Source organism: Marmota flaviventris, chromosome 4 (genome assembly GCF_047511675.1).
Source record: "Marmota flaviventris isolate mMarFla1 chromosome 4, mMarFla1.hap1, whole genome shotgun sequence".
Classification (NCBI taxonomy): Eukaryota; Metazoa; Chordata; class Mammalia; order Rodentia; family Sciuridae; genus Marmota; species Marmota flaviventris.
The window spans coordinates 56,198,579-56,221,243 of record NC_092501.1 but is presented as its reverse complement, the minus strand read 5'-3'; the positions used below and the strand labels follow the sequence as shown (position 1 = coordinate 56,221,243).

The window sequence follows — 22,665 nt, the reverse complement described above, 5'->3', positions numbered from 1 at the left end:
ATTTGAATACATGACCAGGGTAATTCTACATCATGTACAGCCACAAGAATGGGATCCTAAATAAAATAAAATATACTCTATGTATGTATCATTTGCCAAAATATATTCTACTGTCATGTATAACTAAAAAGAACAAATAAAAAATTTAAAAATAAAAATAGAAAGGAATAAAGAAAGTCTAAAGGCATTATCAAAATACTTTGTAACTACATAGGAGAAAAATGCCTGTTACCAGGATGGGTGAAGAGAGGCCTCAGAGTGGTTTACATAAGGCTGGCCAAGAAGGGTAATTCCCATTTGTAATAGTCATGTGATCTGGAGACTGGGAAAACACAAATTCAAATTTCCAAAGCTGAAAAAGAGCTACAGAATAAGCTAATACATTTCACTGTACTATGCATGAGTTCCTCCTATACATCATGTGGGTGAGTGTATGTGTGCTCAGTAGAATTATATTTCAAGTTTACCTAGATTCTAATTATCTAGAAAATCTTCTAGAAGAAGATATCTAATTATCAAGACAAAGGGGGCACTTCTGTGCCTTTAATTTTTTGTTTGTTTTTTGGACATTTTCACCTGCTCTTCTTGAGTCACTATCTCTCTGGTTTTAGGATATATTTAATACATATTAATTTTGCCTTTAATTACACTGGTTAGTTACTAGATTTTTATTTTATCACATTCACCTTGCTCCCTAGTTTTCTATCATTTACTCATTAATTTAGAAGAATAAACTGAAAGATAAAATTAAATTATGAAATATAAGACCCAGGATTTTCTAACACAAAAACCAAAAATGCATTTACCTGAAAAAGCATGAACCAGAGAATCTCCACAAAGCCAGGCTGACCAAAATATCTCCCCATTTGCCATTTTATTGGTTCTATAAGATGTATGTATCTTATAGTGATGAGGCTGTATCATGAGAGTCTTCCAGACACGTAAAATGTGACAAAAAATTACTATATCTGTTTAAATACAAAGTAATTTCTAATATAGAAAGAGAGTAAATTTCTGTAGTTAGGAATAAGATCATAAAAAATGTTCTCTACAAATAAAACTAATAAAGTCATCAGAATATGACTTTTTACTGACATGCAAAAGCTTGTTTAAATGTAAAGTAACCCCTGTATGAAATTTCTGCAAATATATTCTGAAATGAGAGAGAAGAGAGAGAGAGAGAGAGAGAGAGAGAGAGAGAGAGAGAGAGAGAGAGAGACTGACTTTATGGTTAATCTGAGATTGACACTAAAGCCATTTTGGAGAGATACTAGAGCACATTATTGAACAGGCAGGGTCTCTATATTTCTGCAGTAAGAAAAAGTATAATCCAGTCAATTAGATTATAAAATGTCTATCAGAAAGTACTTCCTCATATTGACAAAAGGGAAAACTGTACAGGAAGAATGCACTGAGAGAAAGTAGAAATGAAATCAGTATAGGTAAGGGGGAGAAAAGACCAAAAATGAAGTTGGGAAGTGGAAGCAGGAGAGTAAATCACAGGTGGGGGATGTCAGTCTCTAGAAAAGCAACAGCAACTGCTGTCATGAAACAAAGCTGTTCTCTTAGACCTATCATCTTCTAAAATGATCTGATGCCACTTAAAAGAAAACTCTAATACTTATTAGGTTTTACAGGTAACCTGGATTGGATGCACCCAAAACTGATACAGAAAAATTAAGGTCTGTTTGTTTTCTTCTTAGTGAAAGTTTCACAGGGTTTTATTCTTAGTATAGTTTTCTATTGCCTTGGATAGGCAAAAATAGCATTTCATCAAATAATTAAGAAAATGTTTAACCTGGAGGATATAAAATTGTGTCATTTGCATTTGACATTCTTCTTTGATTCATAGAATTAAGTGTTTTTTCCGTGACAGAAGCACCATATAGATGATTAATTTCCACATTTCTATCTAACGAAATGGTTAACACTCTCACTCAACTAGTAAGAAAATGGGCTAGGCACAGAATATTTGTCTTTTGACTTGATGCTACTCTTTTAACTGTCCATATAACCTCTTTATAGATATTATTTAATGGTCATTAGCTATTCAGAGTTTAGTAAATTTGTCTGTCTTGCATTTATATTTTCCATATTTGTCTTTATTTAAGGATCATGTTATTAGATAATTGGTTAATTTGGTAGTTTAAAATATCAAATATTGTCTCTTAAAACAGAATTATTACCTAATCTATGCCTTTCAAAAATAAAATGTTTACCAAAGACATGGAGAAAAATAATCAGTGTAATTAAGCCCTTTTGTGTTTCAATAAATAAAATCACTCATTTGAGTTTATTCCTTAATCTGGGGTATAATCACTATGCCCTTAGGAATTTTAAGGGTTCTTTTATGTTATGAATTGCAATCAAGTATTTTAGAACTCAACATCCCCAAGTAAGTAATTTTTAATGACTTCTGAAATGTCTTACTTCACTTCTAGATGCTAAATTCATTTAATCACACTAATATGGAAGCTTTAAAAGCTGAGAGCTACAATTTAAGAATTCAGATGTATCACTTTATAAGGATTGGCACAGACTCAGTCATTTCTTTGCAGTCATCTCTACTCTCAGAACCTTGTGGCTCTCATTCATTCTGTTGTCATCTCCATGAACCTACTTATCTGTCACAACAAGGTCTATGGCTCCCCTTAAGCTGAATCATGTTGTGTTATCCTTAAGTGTGTGCCTTTTCAAGTTTGGCATATGCAGAAATATCCACATGGAATCTAAATATTAGTATTTTAAAATGTAGGTTAAAAAGTTCATTCTACCTCATATTTAGTCATCCTACAAGTGCTGAAGGCCAACAAGTAAACTTGGTAAAAATGATAGCAGAGAGCAAATTAATCTGCTGGCATGAATTCTAGCATGTAGAAATGTATCCTTACAATGCACAGAATGTCTAAAATAGACTGAAGTACCTGTTCACCATCCTTTAAAAGCCAGGCCTGTTGGTAAGATATAGTCTCCACTAGTATCTGTGCATTTATGTATTCATTCACATAACAACTATAAAATTATTACTCTATGTCCAATATGTATGAGGCCTGATGGAATATATAATATGTAATACTGACACATAGAATAATTTATTATTCCAATTCTAGATGCTAAATCCAGGTGTAATGACATACCTTGAGAGCAAAGACAAGCCATACTATGCTGTGATGAAACATGAGATAGTCATACTAACAACATTTACAATATGCCATCACCAACTAACTATATGCCATCCATCAGAATATCTATAAATTTTCTTATTTGCAAAAGAAAAATGTGGATTACAGAATCCTTTAACTCTTCCTTCTTTCTGGTTGTCTCCTGTCCAATCAGATGTAATAAATTTGGTTTTGTTTTATAGTAAATGCTTGAAAAAATTACTAGGTGATATTAGAAAAATGGGTTTCAAAGCCAAAATTAAGACAAAAATGAACATTTCATAAAATGTATATTAATAAGAAAAAAGATTGTGGGCATTGAATCCATTCAAAACTAGGCACAAATTCTAGCTCTACCATTTTACAGTTGTGTGATGTTGGTAAGCCAATTAACCATTATTAGTCTTCTATAAAATGAGGCAAATAACATGTGAATGAGATTATGCATGTAATATCATCTGGTACACAAAAGCACTTAACATAGGATAGGTACTACTTTAAGCACTGCCTGCATAGTATGTTGTTGTTTTTATTTTCCTGTTTTTAATCCCTCACACATTAACCATGTAATTTTATCTTCACAACTACTCTGTAGGGTAGTATTATTCCCATTCTGCATTTAAAGAAACTGAATCACAAATAAGTACACTCATTAGCATAGGCAATACCAGGAACACCTTCTATGTTCACCCACACAAAAATAGAGGTAGGGAAAGACTAAGTTGAAAATCCAGACTTCCCATGAGTGTAAAATTTTACACAGCTATTTTCATCCAACAGAGTCAATCCTTCAAGGTTTATTTCCCCACAAGCTTAAATATCTTCTTTTTACATTCTGTGAAAATGGATGCATTGTGGTCTGCATGTGTTTTTATCTGTGTTCATGTATACACTGAACAAGGGGATACAGGATTAAGGAACTGTGGTTTGTAAATATTAGGGCCTTTAAACACATATTCTGTGCATCTTTTTTAAACCAATAATCTAAAATAATTTTCAAAGAGAAAAGATTTTTTTTTAATTAAGGTAATGGTTATTAAAGGCACAACAGAAAATACTGGTGGACTTTGACTAATGCAAAGTCATAATATCCAAAGCCAGTGAATAGAACGTAATTCATTTGACCTTGTATCACTTGAATGTTGTTTACAAATTTAGAAAGTATGTACCATCTTGGACCATAATGCTTTTTATTTTTTCCCCATATATTTCTATCTTGAAGAGACAAGACATTCAATCTGTTAACAAAAAGGTAAGATAACTCTTTCTACTCTTCAGAAATAATAAATAAGCTGGGAATTCTTCAGGTAAATGGTTAATGGTGGCCACATTTGCAAGTAGGAAGTTTGCTAAATCTGCATTTATGTAATGATCACACCATGCAAGCCTTGAGACCTCACTAGCACCTGAAAAACTGCCTGCAGGTCACATTCTCACTGCACCACGACAGCTCTTTTTAAATTCAGCATGGAACTTTATAGCTGTGAAAATTTCTGAACACACATTGAATTATGGAAAACTGATCTATGCACCATCACTTAGCTATCTGCCAGTCATAACTCAGGTCTAATCGTTTATTAGCTCCATGCCGACATGTTTGACTGACCAGAAATTATATGCTGGTTGGTCATGGAAATGTGGTTTTGGTGCACTGGGACATTTAGAAAACATGACTACAAAAACAGAGACTGCTGGACCTGAGAGAAATAAACTCCTCTGGTGTGTGTTGTTCCATTACAATAGTTAAGAAGGAAGAATAGCAATAGAAAGATTGTGAGTGATCCCTATGCTTTTCCTCATTTATCTTATTCTTTTTAAAAAAGTTTATAACAACATAACATAATAAAATTAGATACGCAATCAGAGGATCCCCCGCCCCCCAACACACACACACATAGATAGACACTAGCATGAAATCACAGGTCAAACAGAATTCTTATACTGACAATGCAGCAGACTTCAACGCAGGAGAATAGCTGGCAACAGTCTATTTCTTAAAGAAAGCTGCTGACAATGCTCCCTGCTGTCAGTCCTTGCCACAAAGCTCATAGGCTCATCTTTGGTTTCAAAGTTGTCAGCACCACCTCATGCCAAACCTAAGCAACAGAATCTAACCGAATCTAACTGCAATTGGAACCTGGAAAATTGGATAACAAAACATTTGAATCTAGAGATTAACAGCCTTCAAATTTTTCAAAACAAAAATGCCAGATCCATTTGTAGATGTCCAAGTATATGAAGCAATTTCATAGGACATTTTCACTGACTTGAAGATATCTTCAAAAAAAAAAAAAAAAACACTACTACTTTATCATTTCTGCTCTGGACCTCGCCAATGTTTTGAAAAATATTGAATTTTTGAAGTCAAATAAACCTGCTAATTTGACTATAAATGCCTTCCTGTGACTGTTTTTCTAGGTGTACATAATATTTGACATGCTGCTAGCAAACAGATGTACAACAGTTCCTATCTAATTAATATCCTGGAGATTGTCACTGTAGTGTTTATATAAAATATGAAGTAATATTAACTTTTGATTATAAATAAATTAAAATATTCACTAAGAAGACATTTTTAAATGAGACGTATTGTCTTGCCACCTGTTTTACACCATCGGATTTTTATTTTACTTGGAATATTTTAATGAATAAAGTAATTGCTAATTTAAAAAATGATTAATTCATTACATTTATTTTTAGATCAGTTTTGGGTTCTTAGCAAAATTGAGGGGAAAGCAGAAAGTTCCATATAGTCTGTGCCCACCCCACAAAGTGTCCCCATCATCAATATCCTACACCACAGTACTGCATTTGTTACTATATTGATGAATATTGATACTTCATTGTTATCCAAAATCCATAGTGTACATAAGGGTTCACTCCTAGTGTTGTATATCCTATGAATTTTCACAAATGGATAATGTCATGATACTACCACTGTAGCATCATACAGAAGAATCACTGTCCTAGGTTTTCTCTGTTCTATTTATTCATCTTTCCTCTCTACTGAACCCTGGAAATCTGTTTTTTTTTTTTTCTTTTTCAGAATGTCATATTGGTGTAATCATATACTATGTAGCCTTTCAGATAGTCTTTGTTCACATAGTTATATGGATTAAAGTTTCCTGCATGTTGGTTCATGGCTTCATAGGTTTGTTTCTTTTTAGTGTTGAATAATAATATTCCATTGTCTGAATGTACCTCAGTTTATTTATCCATTCACCTACTAAAGGACACCTTGGTTGCTTCCAAGTTTGGGCAATTATGAATAAAGTTGCTAAAAATGTTCATGTGACTGTGTTTAGTGTAAGGCATAAGTTTTCAACTCCTTTTGTTAAATCTCAAGGAGTATCATACTGGATTTTACAGTGAGGGTATGTTTAGTTTTGTAAGAACTGCCAGACTGTCTTCCAAAGTGGCTGCATCATTTTGTATTCCCACCTGCACTGAATGAGGGCTTCTGTTGCTCTGAATCCTCACCAGCATTTGCTGTTGTCAGTGTTTTGGATTTTAGCCATTCTGATAGGTGTATAGCAATACCTTATTATTATTATAATTTCCAGTTCCCTAAGGACATATGATGTTGAATATCTTTTTATATGCTTATTCAACATCCATATATCTTCTTTGGTTAGGCATCTCTTTAGCTCTTTTGCCTATTTTTAAATTGGGTTTTTCATTTTCCTATTGCTGAGTTTTAAGAGTACTTTATATATTTTGAAATACAGTCCTTGATCAGATAGATCTTTTGCAAATATTTTCTTCTATTCTGTGACTTATTTTCCATATGCTTGTCATTGTCTTTTGAAGAATTAATTTTTTAAATTTCAATAGCATTCAGGATATCAATTGTTTCTTTTATGGATGGAGGTTTTGGTGGTATATCTAAAATGTCATTTACACTCCCGCCTTCATCTATGTTCTCTGTTAATTTATAAGAGTTTTATAGTTTTGAATTTTACATTTCGGTCTGCAATCCATTTTTAATTAACTTTTTTAGGGTTTAAAGGTTGTGTCTAGACTCAGTTTTTACATTTGGATATCTTCTTGCTTGAGAACCAACTATTTGTTAAAACAACTTTGCTTTACTGTAATGTCTTTATTCCTTTTTAAAGATCCAGTTGACTATCTTAATGTAGATCTATTTTTGGACTATCTATTCTATTTTCTTACTTGTCCTTTTTTTCCCCACAATGACATGCTGTCTTTATTACTATAGCTTTATTATAGATCTTAAATTTAAGCAGGGTCACTGCTCCATCTTTGTCCTGTTTCAATATTAAATTGGATATTGTACAGATGTTTTGCCTCTTCAAACAAACGTTAAAACTAGTCTGTCAGTGTTCTCAAAATAATTTGTTGGACTTTGGTTGGGATTGTGTTGAAGCTACAGACCAAATGTGAAGTTGACATCTGGACAATATTGTTGTCAATTCTTTGTAGACTGCTTTAAAGATTTAATGCCATTCTAATTTCAATCTGAGCAGTAATTTTGTTGTTAGTGATAAGTTCATACTAAAATTTATATGGAAAGACAAAGGAAGTAGACTATCCATGAACATTTTTTAAAAGAATAACAAAGACCAGTTATAACACCTTATTTCAAGACATATTATAATGCTAAATTTCAAAGAAAATCTTATATTGGTAAGAGTAGACATATAAATAATGAAACAGAACAAAGGGACCAGATGTATACTTAACCCGTATAGGTCAATTGATATCTGATAAAGGTACAACATGATTCATTGGAGAAATTACAGTTTTTTCAACAAATAAGACTGAAATAATTGGACATACATACGCAATAAATACAAAAATGAACTTTCACCCCTACCTTGTACCACATAAAAAAAAATCAATTCAAAAGGGAAAATAAACTGTAAGTGTAAAGCAAAATTTTAAAATGTCTAGAAAAAAATATACAAGAAATTATTGTAACTCTGGTTTAGGCAAAGAGAAAGTACAAAAGTATAATCTATATAATAATAATATTGATATATTCAACTTCATCAAAGTTAAATGTTCTGCTGTAAATAAGATACTTTGAAAATAATTAGAAAAGCTACACATATAGGGAAAATATTTACTAATCAGATAAATGATAAAGAACTAGATAGGTAAATAACAATATAAAAATAAGAAAATAGAAAAACTCAATTAAAAATAGATGAAAATTTTAATTAGACACTTCAATAAGGAAGGTATATAGATGAAAAAGAAGCACATAAAATACATTTAGAGAATTAGGCTTGAAAATGAAAACATTTATCCAAATTAGAAAGCCATGATATAAAATTAATATACAAATAATTAACTGTATTTCAATACACCACAATAAAAATTCTGAAATGATTCTAAGAAACAATTTCATTTACAATAGCATCCAAAAAATAAGAAATTGTAAATAAATTTAACAAAGAAGTGAAAGATTTTTTACTCTGAAAAATGTAAAACATTGCGAAAGAAATTAAAGCAGATCTAAGAACATGGAAGAATGTCCATGTTTAAAATCAGATCACAAAACACCCGACACAGATTTTCAAACTGGACATAATTCCCACCAAAATTTCAGATGGTTATTGAAGAAATGGCAATATTATCCTAAAATTTATATAGAAATTTAAAGAATCCATTTTAGCCAGAGAGATCTTTAAAAAATTAGAAGACTCACTTTCTGATTTTAAAACTTATTGAAAAGCTGTAGTAATCAAGACAGATAGTATGGGCATAAAAGAAGACATATACATCAATAGAATAAAAATAAGCCCTCACATTTGTAGTTAATAGATTTTTGGCAATTTAATTGGAAAAGAATGATCTTTTCAGGAAATGGTACTGGAATAAATGGATATGAACATCAAAAAGAATGAAGTTCTGTTCTTTCTTTGCCTAACACCAGATATATAAACAAATTTAAATAAGATCAAAGACCTAAGTATAAACCTCAAACTACAAAACCCATAGATGAAAATATAGGAGGAAATCTTAATGAACTTTGAAGGGTCAATTTATTTTATATATAAAACCAAATGCACAAGTAACAAGAGGAAAATTAAATTGTACTTCACCAAAATGTGAAAATTGGGTGCATCAAGACATCATCAAAAAAGTGGAAAGATAATAGCTAAGCTATGGAGCCAATCTCAGTACCTTTCAAAACATGAATGGTAGAGAAAATATGGTATATGTACACAATGGAGTGTTATTCAGCCATAAGAAGAATGACTTTATGGTATTTGCCAGTAAAAGGATAGAATTGTAGACTATCATGGTAAATGAAATAAGTCAGTAACAAAAAGTCAAAGTTCAAATATTTTCTCTAATATGCAGGGTTTAATCCAAAATAAGGTGGGTGGATTAAATAAAAAGAATAGAAGAACAATTAATGGAATAGACAAAGGGGAATGAAGGGAAGTGAGGAAGGATAGGATAGGGAAAGATAGTGGAATGAATCTGATCTAACATTTTCTATGTACCTATATGAATATCCTACAATGAATCTCATTATCATGTACATCAGAAACACTAATTTTAAAAAAAGTAAGTAAATAGCAGAAAGATCAGCAAAGGGAAGGAAATAAGGAGAGGGAAGGAGTGGAGAGGAATAAATGTACTAAGGGCCGAATTAGAACAAATCATATTACATGCTTTTTAAATGATGTCAAAATCAATTCTATTGTCATGTATAACTAAAAAGAACTGATTTTTTTTTTAAAAAAAGTGAAAAGAAAAACTAGAGTAGGAAAAATGTTCATATCATATAGATGATAAGTGATTTACATATAGAATATAGGAAAAACTTTTATACCTCAATAATAATAAGACAATAATAAAAGACAACCCATTTGTTATCATGGGCAAATAATTTAAATATTTTTTCTTTCAAACAAGAAAGACACAGATGAACACAAAGCACACATAAAACTGTCCTATATAATTAGCCATCAGGGAAATACATGGTAAACCTACAGTGAGGTATCATTTTATGTCACTAGGATGGCTACAATCAAAGACAACTAATAACAAGAATATGGAGAAAAATATGCCATAAAAACTGCTGATAGGAATGTAAAATAGTATAGCATAACCCTGCCAGAAAACAATCTGAAAAATTTTCAACTCTTAAAGATAGATATTATGTGACCCAGATATTCTGCTATGAGTATATACACAAGAGAAATGAAAACAAATGCTTATATGAAAAGTTTGTATGTAAATATTTATTAGAATTATTCATAGTAGCTAAATATGGAAAAAACAAGATGTTCATCAACTTTTGAATGATGAATAAAATGTGTTATGTGCAGACAACAGAAATGACCATAAGAAAAAATGTACTCAAACATACCACACTGGATAAACCTTGAAAATATTATGGTAAGTGAAGGAAGCTAGTTACAAAGACAACAGATTGTAGAGTTTCATTAACATGTAATGTCAAGAATATACAAGTCCCTAGAGACAGAAAGCATTTTATCGGTTACCCAATTTGGGGAAGATGGCAATGTTTTTCAGTTGTGGCGATGGTTGCAAAACTCTGTGAATATACTAAAAATCATTGAATTGTATGGTATAGGAATGATATCTCAACAACATTTTTATAAAAATATTACAAAAATTACCAACAATTAGAGAAATCCTGATTAAAAGCATAAAGAGATAACACTACATTCAGATTAAAATGACAGAAAACAAAAAAAATTTACAATATCAAGTACAGGCAAGAATATGGAACAACTAGAATTCTCATATATTGCTGGTAGAAATGCAAAATAGCCACTTTGGAAACCAGCTTGGAAGTTTCTTATAAAGTAAAACACGCATTTGATTTTGTTTTGTAGAGACGGGATCATTTTTTTCAAAAGCTTCAAATCTAATACTTCCATTTTGCAGAAAGTGTCAACATGATTAGTATCATGACAGGAATATTTTCAGGTACAAACAGCTACAGTTTTAACTAGGTCTAACATACATATAAATGATCCTTTGGCAAGGTCCCCCAATAACTGATCTTCTTGATTCACCTCCTCATTCAAGGAAAATCACTACAAGAAAGAAAACTGGAAGAAACCATTTCCCCAAACCAAGTTCTCTTGTATTTTATACTACACAGCTGCAATATCTGATTCTCATCTACAGATCACATTTACATTTCTAACAAAAATTTATCTTGCTGAACCTTGTCTTTCAAAACTTTACCCTAGAGAAGAAATTGCAAAACTAGTGGTCTTCAGCATAATATATTGACACAAGTGATAGGATTGTGTTTTTACTTTGTGTTTTAAATTGATTTAGCTGTCTCACTTAAAGTTAAAAAGTTTTTACATTAAAATCTATATTGTGGATTCTTATAAGAAATTGAAACATCTGACAAATCTAAGCCTGTATTCCTGCATTGTAGTGATTGACAGGGACTAAGTTGAGGGTGAACCCTTTAGACTAGTATATGCTCTTCTTTATCACAGACACACCCCATACAGTTTTTCATTTCTTATGGTTCTGTAACTTACTTTAAGCATTTGAATTTTCTGTCCCTGCCTGAGGGACTCACTGCACACAAATTTGAGAGAGCTGAGTGAAGAAGAGCAAATAAATGCACTTTAGATGAGGAAGAACTCTCATAACAAATTGCCCTGCAAGTCTTCACTTCTATTAGCAACTCAACAGGCCTTTTTAGACAGAGAGAGAAAGCTAAATAGTATACATAGCACTGATTAACAGGCAAAATACATTCCTAGTTCCAAACAATCAACTTACAAATGAACTGGTTTTACTTTTCTCGTTAGAATATGATGCCTGATTTCACTTAGGTCTTATATCCTGGGCTAATCACTAGGCTGAGCAGTTACCTAAGAATTAGAAAGAATAACTGTATGCCAGAGGATTTCTCAGGCATAAATGTATACTTCCAGCTTTCTGCTTCTCTAGTTAGGAGAAGTAGAATAAGACAAAATGCACTCAAGTCCTGGAACTTTTGCAGCTTGATGAACTTAATAGCAGGTCTTTTGTCCAAAACATTCAAAAATGATTCTGTTCACTTTCTTCAAAGAATTAAACATATTAAAAAATGGGCTTAGTTTCTAATTTTAGATTTGTCATGATAACTTTAGCCCTTTAATCTCTAGCATTGTTAAAACAGGGTTGATTGGATTTCTACCATTTGTTAGCTATGTGATCTTTGGCAAGTTACTTAATTTCTCTGAGATAGGGTTTTTTTTTTTTTTAATCAGCAAAATAATGTTAATAGATTTCTCTCAATTAAGTACTTTGTATGAAAATAATACAGAATATTCATATTTTTTCTCTTTTTATGTTCTTTATATATATATAAACATAGGAAAATTAATTGTTTTTTAATTGAATAGAATAGTGAACTGATTAAAGGAAATAGATCAAACCCAATTTGTATAATCAGACTGGTGATTAAAACAAAATTGGACTTCTCGACTTGCAATTATTCATCTGTAATTGTCAGTGTGTTTGCTGATTAACTCTTGGCCAAATACCACCTGTAAAGTAATACTGGGAAGTTTCCAGTTTCAGATAAGTTTCACACTCTACTTAATAGTACATCCAAACTCTGAGTTCATAACTTCTACAGAAGACTTTGCATATGTGAACTTTCAGCCTATTAGTATTTCTGATAAAAATTTTTATCTTATAAATATAAGTTGCATACTTATTATGGGCATCGTGATTCAGGTTATATCTTTCCATATAGTATTTTTGAAAAACAAAAATATTAAAAAGAGGAAGGGAAGAAAATTAATGTTTGCTGAACAAAGTTTACATGATGTAGATATATCATTTGGTGCTTTAATGTATTATCCCGTTGGATTCCACTATTTTCTTCATGTTACAGTAGCGTGTCTCTTTTACAGGACACATATAAAAGATATTAAGTTACTTCTCTAAGAAGAGATGGCTAGGATTCAAATCTAAGCTTGTTTCCATATTTCATACTTTGCTCAATAAACTATGCTGTTCACCATCTTTAAGATTTTCTGTAGGAGTAATGGATTTTCAATTTATTTGTTTATTCATTAATTCAACACTTACTGAATGATATTTTACTACATGTCAGGCTAGAGAAACAAAAGCAAAGGCTCCAGACATTATCCCCAGAGTCTAGCACAGTATATGGCACATAATAGGCCCTGAAAGCATATTTATCAAGTGAATGAATGAAGATGCTCTTACCCTTAATTTGTTCATCATGTATTTAGATCTACACTATCTAATACACTGTTCATGTGGCTATTGAGCACTTAAAATATAACTGGTCAAGATTAAGATGGGCTATCAATACAGAGTATAACTTAAGATTTCTAAGTCTTAGCATAAAAAGATAAAATACCTAATTGATAGCCTTTATATGATTCAAGGTTGAAATGATAATATTTTGGGTGTATTGTATTGAAATATATTAAAATTATTTTAACTTGTTCCTAATTTTTAGGGTAGCTACTAGAAACTTTAATACTCTATGTAATTGCCATTCATTTCTTTTGGTCATCACTGATCTAAAGGACATTAAGTCCTGGGGCAATTGCATTTCTGTTTCAATTTCATTATTTAAAAAAAGTGTTGTTCTTCTTTCTTGATGTATGGTAATAAGTTGGATTTTTAAATGCAGTTTTTTGTAAATGCCCATCTATGTTTGTGAGGTTAGAATCGATCATTGGGGTTGGAAATTTTCATATCCAGATGCAAAAATGTCCATGTGCAGACTGTCTTAAAATGTGATTTCCCTTTAGATGCTTCCCTGGTGAGAAGCTACTGATGCTCTCCAAGTCCTTTCCTGAATCCAGTTTTGCAAGATGAATTCGAACCTCTTCACTCTGGCAACCAAATACTCAAGGCTGTTCATCAACTGTCTGATTCCATCTTGTGTTCCTGCCAACTTAGCTATCTAGATTTCATTTCTATTGTATTCCTGGAACGCAGGAATGAGCACTGTGCCTTTATTCATCTGCAGTTACCTCCACTTGGAATTCTATTTTCCAAAGCCAGCTCATGCTTAGTCTTCAAGCTTCAAGTAAATATTGCCTGCTTCAGGTTGAATTCCCCAACTATTCTAATCTTATACAGTTTCTCCCTCCTCTGAATTCCAAAACACTAACATTCCATTTGAATATTATTGTAGAAAGTCTCTGACTTATCTATAATTGAATCACTAGACTTTTCGTATATTCCAAAAATCATAAGTGGAAAAAATGATAAAGAAACTTCTCAAATATGGAGAACTCTCCATGTATCCAGGTCAGACTTATAAGGGTCTTGTTCAGCCATATCTTTTTACGTGAAAGGAGATTAAGATGCTGAACAGTTTACAACCCAGAGTGGCAGTCATACCTGTGGGCTCTGTTATAAGCAAAACATTCCTGACTTAGGTACAACATTCCTTCCCCATGAAAAGAGGAGAGTTGCCAAGATGCCCACTGAGCACAGTTGTTGGTTTGTGTACAAGTGTAGGTATGGATTATCTTTTCTTTTTTTATCCAATGGGGAGAAGTAGGAAGAATAAAATGAGACTCTAAAAGCTGTTTTAATTTATAATCAAATTTCCCATTATTTGATAACAGATGAACAAATAGCCATAGCCCCCTCTAAAGATTTCTCTCTTGGCACCAGGGCTTTGCTAAATCTGGTTCACCATTTTGCAAGTTGGAACAATCAGCTTTGTAAGTTGGAGGGAAGTATTATAATTAAATGTCCACCCACTTTTTCATTTTTGATGAAAGGTTCCCATGAAACGTACTAAAATAAGGTGCATCAAGATAGATGAATTTTTGATGAGTAAGTCAAAGCACTGATGAACCTGGCTTTCACATAGAGAGATATTCCTAATTCATAGAATATTTTCAGACCTAGCTCATTAACACTGTCTTTTTCTTTTCTTTTCTTTCTTTTTTTTTTTAATTGTTGAGTTGAACTTTAGTCTTCCAGTTAGGAAAGATACCCAGAAATGCCCTCATATCCACATAAAAAGAAACAAATCTCCCATTTGCATGTCATTTCTCTGGCATGTCTACTTGTTTGTTGTTTTTAGTGTGTGTGTGTGTGTGTGTTTTACTTGTATAACAGTAGAATCCACTTTGACATAATTATACAAGCATGGAATAGATCTTTTTCTAATTCAGACCCCAGTACCTCTCCTTCCCCTTCCCTCTACTGATCCTTCTACCATTTACCCATCATTATCATCATTTTTAATTAATTAATCTCTTGTGGATGTACACAGTAGTGAGATTCGGTCTACAGCTGGGAAGGAGCCAACTTTTCAGGATGTGCCTTCTAGGATGACCAGCAACCATATTTGCATATAGAGCTTGATTAGCCAACCCAAACTCCAACCAGGATTCTGCTGGAAACAAGACACTTATTTCTTAAGACTCTTCTGCATTGTCCCTAGTTTTTTATGATGATATCTATTTTTGCATGGAAGTTTCATAGTAATGAGCCAAAGGTATAAAGGAGTATTTTTTTTTTTTTTTTTTTTTTGCCAGAATAGGAATTGTTGAAATAGAAAGAACCAGGTATTCTTTCTTGGCAGTTGATTAAATTATGACATTCTCTCCACTAACCCACTGATGCATGACCAATTTCTTATAAAAGTAATGCTGATTTTATGAAATTTAAATAGAAATGCAGGTTGTCATATAGCATAGGAAAAGAACCATATTGTTGCATTTTGATAATAAATTGAGTTCTGCAATAAATTTGAACAATTATTGTTAAACAGTAAATTTACTTACAGCAGCCAGAACAGAGGAAATGGTACTTATTTTAATCCTCTTAATAAAGAAGACAGATTAGCACATATACCAAGTATACTCTCCTATTTGGAATGAAATACAGAATTATGATCACTCTTCTTTACACTCCACCTCTGAGATTTATATTGTGGAGTTATTTCTCTTTGATTTGAGGAATGAATGGTAGGGGCAATATAAGATGCTTACCATGGCTGCTAAGTGACTTCAGTGACCTCTAATATCCTAGCAAATCTCAGTTAAATATTTTATTCTCCAAATGTTTTTCTATAATCTTTAGTTTTTTCTCTTAGTAATTCTCTACTCTCCAAATTCAGGCCTTCACCCCATATTGCCTTGGTCACTACATACTTCTTTTTTTTAAATTAATTTTCTAATTTGTTTTAATTAGTAACATAGGACAGTAAAATACATTTATGCACTTTGATATATCATACATAGATGGGATATAATTTCTTATTTTTCTGAGTGTACATGTTGCAGAATCATATTGGTAATGTAGTCACACATACATAAAATAATAATGTCTATTTCATTCTACTATCTTTGCTATCCCCACATCCCCTCTCCTCCCCTCCCCTCCCATCATATTTAATTATAATTAATATTGTAAAATCCATGTGGTAAACCAGGAATCTCACTGTTTTAGTTGGTAGCAGTTGTAGTGGTCAGCATGAATTGAGTTGCAGAGAACAAATTGTAATATGACCAAATAACAATGGAATTTTAAAAATTTGATTTTGGAGAAATATTACATAATAGGCATTATAATATATAATGTATTTATTGAATTAATTATGCCATTCTTCTGAGTAACAGTTAAAACATCAAACTAAAGTTAGAAGTGCATCTCTGAGGGGGCCAAGTGATTTAAAGATGTTACTGCATTGTTACAAACTCCTTCTGAAAGAGATCTGGAGCAGGATGTATAGTATCTGCTTTGAAAAATTAATGGTAATGGCATTTACTAATATCACTGTGAAGAATTATTTTAAAGTACCCACGAGCTGCAAAGCAAGAAAGCCCTCTGCTTAATAACTGGGCTCAGTCATAGATCTCAAGTCCAACTATTAGAATCCCCAAATCAACTCATTAGAGAGAAAGAGAACTGAGTTGGTGTTATAACATTTTCCTTCTTTCAGTAGGAACTTATTAAGTACTAACTGTATAGGAGACCAAAAGTAATAAAATATAAACTCCTTATTCTCTAGAATTACAGATATTTTTATTTTTAAGACAAATTTCATATTTTAATTGTTTAATAGACAATATTATTGGAAGCCAATAGAGTTAATGATGCTCTTAGTCACTATCAGAGTGAAATCAAAGTACTTAGGACCATAATTCAATAACCTTATCTGTCATTAATTGCTAATCACTATGTTAAGATAGTCTTTAAAATGTCACTCTTGACTCCTGGTTATGGTTCCCACTGTGAGTCTGTGGATCCAAAAACAAATTTGTTTTAAGAATGCTTAAAGGAGGAAAAGATTTTCACAATACTGCAGTTCAGCAAAACTAAGATAAAATTAGTAACAAACATCTAGATTTTCCAGTTATTGGCAGTATCTGGGGTTTTCTAACCAACATTTTACCCTGATACCTTAATATACCCTACTACATGATAAGATACCCAATTACATGATAAGATAGCAGGAGACCTTAAACATGATTTCACCAGAAAATACAAATGTGCAATTTATCAGCCATTCTGCTCCCCATTTCTATTTATTTCCCCTATTTTCCCAAATCCAATTCATTTTCTTATTATTCCCACAGAATTTCTTAAAACCTCCTTATTTGCATTGTGTTTAATAAAAGTTTCACTTCTATTATCTTTTTGTAAAAGTCACAGGTTAACCATTACTTAATGAGTTACCTCAACACTATAGAGTTTTTCTTCAAAGATCCAAAAGGAATTCTTTAAGAACGGACTTTTTTCCCATTTACATCTTATTTCAACAAGTTCTCTGATTTTAAATTGTTCATGAGAAACATAATTGAAGTGACATGACTTTATCACGACAAGTCATTTAGAATCCAAGACTTTCTTCCCTTTTGTGTTAAAAATTCAGCTTGGGAATAAGATGGGTATATGTGCATGTCCGTATAGAGAGTTCACAGGGATGGGAGTAGGGGATTGGTAAACAATCAATGCAAGGAAAATTTACAATGTCCTCTGAATCTGATAAATTTAAGCACTGCTATTTCCCAGGACTCTGCCACAAAAACTTCTGTCTCAATATCTATGGTAAATTAATGTTGATTTTCTCTATTGCTCTCATGAGGCAAGTTCTTTCCAAAAAGCATTTTCCTGAGAGATAAGTGCAGTACTCTTTTTTCTTATTCTTATTCTGTGTATGTATGTATGTATGTGTGTGTATATATATATATATATATATATATATATATATATATATATATATAATTTTATATATCCTGGCTTACATTCAATATACTTAAAAAACATTTTTATTTCCTCCTGCTTCTATATCTCCCAGAAAACCAGAAGTCTCTCAATTGAAAAATCAATTTTGGAGTAACCTCAGATGTTATTTTTTTGAAACTTCATTATATAGGTAAAACAAAGTAAGCCCTGAGAAAAGAAGTACAGTAGTTTAAAGGTGGCCATTAGTATTTAGATATTCCCTTCGTTGACTGTGAAATCTCACCAATATTCACCCCTTGTGTCTGGGTAGGCTCTATTATTGCTGTGACCAAGAGATACAATGAAAGTAACCTTTCTGCAATTTCCAAACCTAAGACTTCAGAGAATAGCAGCCTCTATTTCCTGTTTCTGAAGTGTTATTCTAACAACATCATCATAGAACCCAACACTAAGAAAAGCAGATGCCACATGGAAAAGATATGTATTGCTCTAGTCAAATACCATACCTCTCTTCCCTCAGCTTACAGTGAACATGCAATCTGAGTAATGTGAACGTGCCATCTTGGATGTTCAACCTACCTAAATCTTTGGCATCCCCAGCCAATATGTAAGCGTAATCACGTGAGAAACCCTAAACAAGAATTATCCAGCTCTGCCCAGTCAACCCACAAATCATTGAGAGATAATAACAAATAGCTATTATAAACCACTACAATTGAGGATCTTTTTTTTTTATTTTTACATAACATAAACTCACTGAAACTGAAAGTAACTTAGACCAAACCTCCTTTCAATAAAATCAGAATGAGATCTGAACTTGAATATTACTTCAAATCTAGCATCATTTCTTTATAATGTGTTAAGAGAGCATACAGATTAACGTAAGACCCAGCTCAGACTCCAAGTAGGTCATAATTCTAAAGCTTTTACTCTTTCCATATTCAAATTAAAGAGCATTCAAAATTCTTAAATATTTAAAACAAAATTTTAGAGCTCTATCTACATAATATAAACCATCATTATGGTTGAAAACAAAGTCATATTTCCAAGTGTTCTTCAAAGCAGTCATTTAGTAATAAGTCATGAAAGAAAGTGTTTCTTAGGTAAACTGATTTGGAGAAACTAGCTTAAATGAAATGCAAGAAATCTCTTTAGGATTTTTTAAGAATATAAAATCTCCAACCAAGGCACCTCTTTTCAATGGGGACTTAATGAGATTTATGTTTCACAGAAAGACTACACAGAAATAGGAATAAGGATGCAATTTCATCATCAGAAACCAAATTTTACTTTCAAAGTGTTTCACAAAAAGTTTTTTTTTCTAATTTCATAATTTTGTGCTGCTTCTTTTTGGAGAATGCATTTTTATATGAAACTTTTACAACCATCAGGGACTCTGGTACATTTGTGCTACGTTTGTTATCTTTCACAACCTGTTCCTATTGTTCCATGCTTTTACTTTGAACATTATCTAGTAGGTATATTAATGAATATTTGAGGAATGACTATGTAAAGGAATAAATAAAACTAGATGAACAATAAACTACTCAATCAATTAACTAAAATTATAAATCTGCAAGTTCAGTCCAACAAAAATTAGGTTTGCGGTTGGTACCTTTACTTCCTTAAAAAAAAAAATGGAATTGAAACACTTGCCCTGTCTCATAGAGTTCCTGGGAAATTGAAAGGAGATTTCAAAGTTACAAGTGGCATAGTTTTAAGGCTGAAATGGGGTTAGCGACCGTACATCCATCTACTTCTTTCATTTTCCATTTGTGGAGATAGGAGTGTAAAAGGAGAGTTTATAGTAGAAATACTAGCTACATTGGAAACCTCCTTCCCAATGAATTAAAGACGCGAGGAAAGTTGTATCAAATGATGCCAATGCAGGTGGTTCTCTCCCCTCCCCACTACAAGTTTTACAAGCAATTTAGGTCATAAAATACACTTCACTGCAAGTTCCCTACAGAGTTTGAGGAAGGTAAGGCAGGCAAGATATTTAGTGAGCAGTATGGCTTGGGCATTGGCAATCAGAACTGACACTAGCCATACTGGTGAGTGATAACTGAACATCAGCTCTGATATATGAATCTGGTAAATCATATCTCCCCTTTCCCACCACTGATTCCTGGCCTTGTGAGTACTGTCATCTTACTTGTGTTAGAATTTCTTCCATGTACTCTCCCTTATGCTGTAGCTGTTATTGATGACCACAATACAATAGGTTCCACTGTCTGTCTCCTGGGACTCTCTAAGGACTTCATGGCTCCTTTAGCAATACACCATCCGTCTTCCAAAATCATGGGTTATTCCCTTGTCTCCAGTTTTTAAGAAAAGGGAATTATAGTTTAATCATCTCTTGTTTGACCTACTATCCCTACTTAATTATTCATTAATCCAACCCTAATATATCCCACAATCTTGGTTTTAGTTATGTACTTAGTTGAAAATGTTTTTAAAAACTGAAAGAGTAATACAACCATAAAAAGGTGGTAGAGAAACAATAAAACAGTCCGAGGAAAAGTATTTGATACTTCTAAGTTAGAATGGAAAGAAAATATCTACAAGGATAAAACTAAGTGTCTGTATTCAGCTAGTTCTTTTATGTAGCTCAGACAAAATATACATTGAAAAAATAAAAAAACAGTGGGTGCAGTTTCATAGCTCTTTCTCAATAAATCGCTCCTGTTCCAAGCCAGGGGGGGATGGTTTATGCTATTTGACATAAACACCATCATATCTCCGAGCCACAACCCTGCTACATTTGTAATACATTGTCAAGTTTTTATCTGGGTACAATTCAACTGTAAATGGGGAATGGGAGTCTCATTCTCCTGGATTTAAAGTGGTTACAGTTCTAGCATGCTTACCTCTACAAGCCTGCTGGTGTGTTCATGAAATATTGCAGCATATTCTTTTATTTCCTTTTCCCGACCATTCTTAGCAGCTTCAATGAGAACCAAAAGTGGGACTGTTGTATCCAAGAAAGAGTCTGACACATGATCTATAATAGCCTTGCGGAGCTGAGGAGAAATTAAAAATTCAAGAGTTTTTTTTTTTTTTTTTTTTTTTTTCAGAAAAGGTTCATGCTATTTCCTAATCTTTAATCTCAGTGGTTACAAAATTCAATTCCTAAAATCACAATATTCAACACTATATTTGAATATCCCCTACAAATGTCAGACAAACAATGTATCTGGTAAAAAAAAAAATCATACAGCAATAATTCCCTTGCTCTATCACTAATTTTTCTTAAATTTTTCTATCACTAATTTTTCTTAAACTCTATTTAGCCCATGAATCAGATTATAAGGGGTAATGTTCTACTTTTTCCTCAAAGAAATTGCATTATTGGAATGTTTATGCATGTGTACAAATATCTTTGTATATCTTGTATTTTCATAATTACAAAATGTTTTCTATCTTATTGGAGAAATGGGTGATAAATTTTGATTAGCTAAATTGTAGACTTCATGGTAATTAAACCAAGTTAGATCACCAATTGTGCCAGATGATAACAGATTAATAGAGCAAGGAGAATAATAAATGAGTTCGATGTCCAATTTTCTCCATTTGCATTAATTGTTCTTGCCCTCATACCTTAAATTATTAAACCATAACATTCTGCTACAATTAGTACTTTTAAATTAGATTACATGTAAGCATATAAATGACAATCAGATAATTAACTCAGCAGATATTTTCTGAGATTTAAAACCACATTGGAAAATTAATTCATTGTATTTATATGCTATTGAGACTTTAAGTATCACAATATGCTAAAATGTTTCAGTAACAATGTCAATGACTATGAATGGGTCCAAAGGTTTTTGAATCAACCCACTCATTTAGTTTAATAAACTCTATACAATAAAACAAAGAGATAAATAAGTATCAGATAGAAAAATTGTAGTTTGCCTTCTGTTGAAATTATATTTTAGGGTACTTTTTAAGCCAATAGCAGCCTAATTTTAGAGTATGTGAGAATGACCAGTAGCACATTTTCAAGTAGCTGAATGAGAGAGCTGCATTTTTAAGAAATACTATCTTCCTATAATAGTTATAACATAATAAATCCATAATAATTATACATTTCTGAGAAATAAATACCTTTGTCCAAGATGGGAGAAATCACTCAGAAAATTTCTGAAATTTTCTGCCTATCAACATCCTCACAAAAACTTTAGGAATATCCACAAAGAGTCTGTTTAGCATGCAAAAAGGCAAATCATTTATGGCAACAAATTAATATCTACTGAGCACTTATTAGGACAGAGTACAGATCGCTAAGAGGTTATAAGGAAAGGAGAACTTAAGTGAATGAATAATGTGTTTT

The 22,665-nt window shown here is 32.1% G+C and overlaps 1 protein-coding gene across 2 annotated transcripts in view; it reads right to left on the bottom strand.

Moving 5' to 3' along the window:
* Ctnna3 (catenin alpha 3) overlaps nt 1-22,665 on the bottom strand; it is a 1,728,170-nt gene that overhangs the window by 804,038 nt on the left and 901,467 nt on the right. For both annotated transcript variants that reach the window (XM_027931212.2, XM_027931213.2), the window contains exon 9: nt 21,200-21,352. In XM_027931212.2, the coding sequence (XP_027787013.2) occupies nt 21,200-21,352 (153 nt within the window). The remainder of the gene's footprint in view (nt 1-21,199; nt 21,353-22,665) is intronic.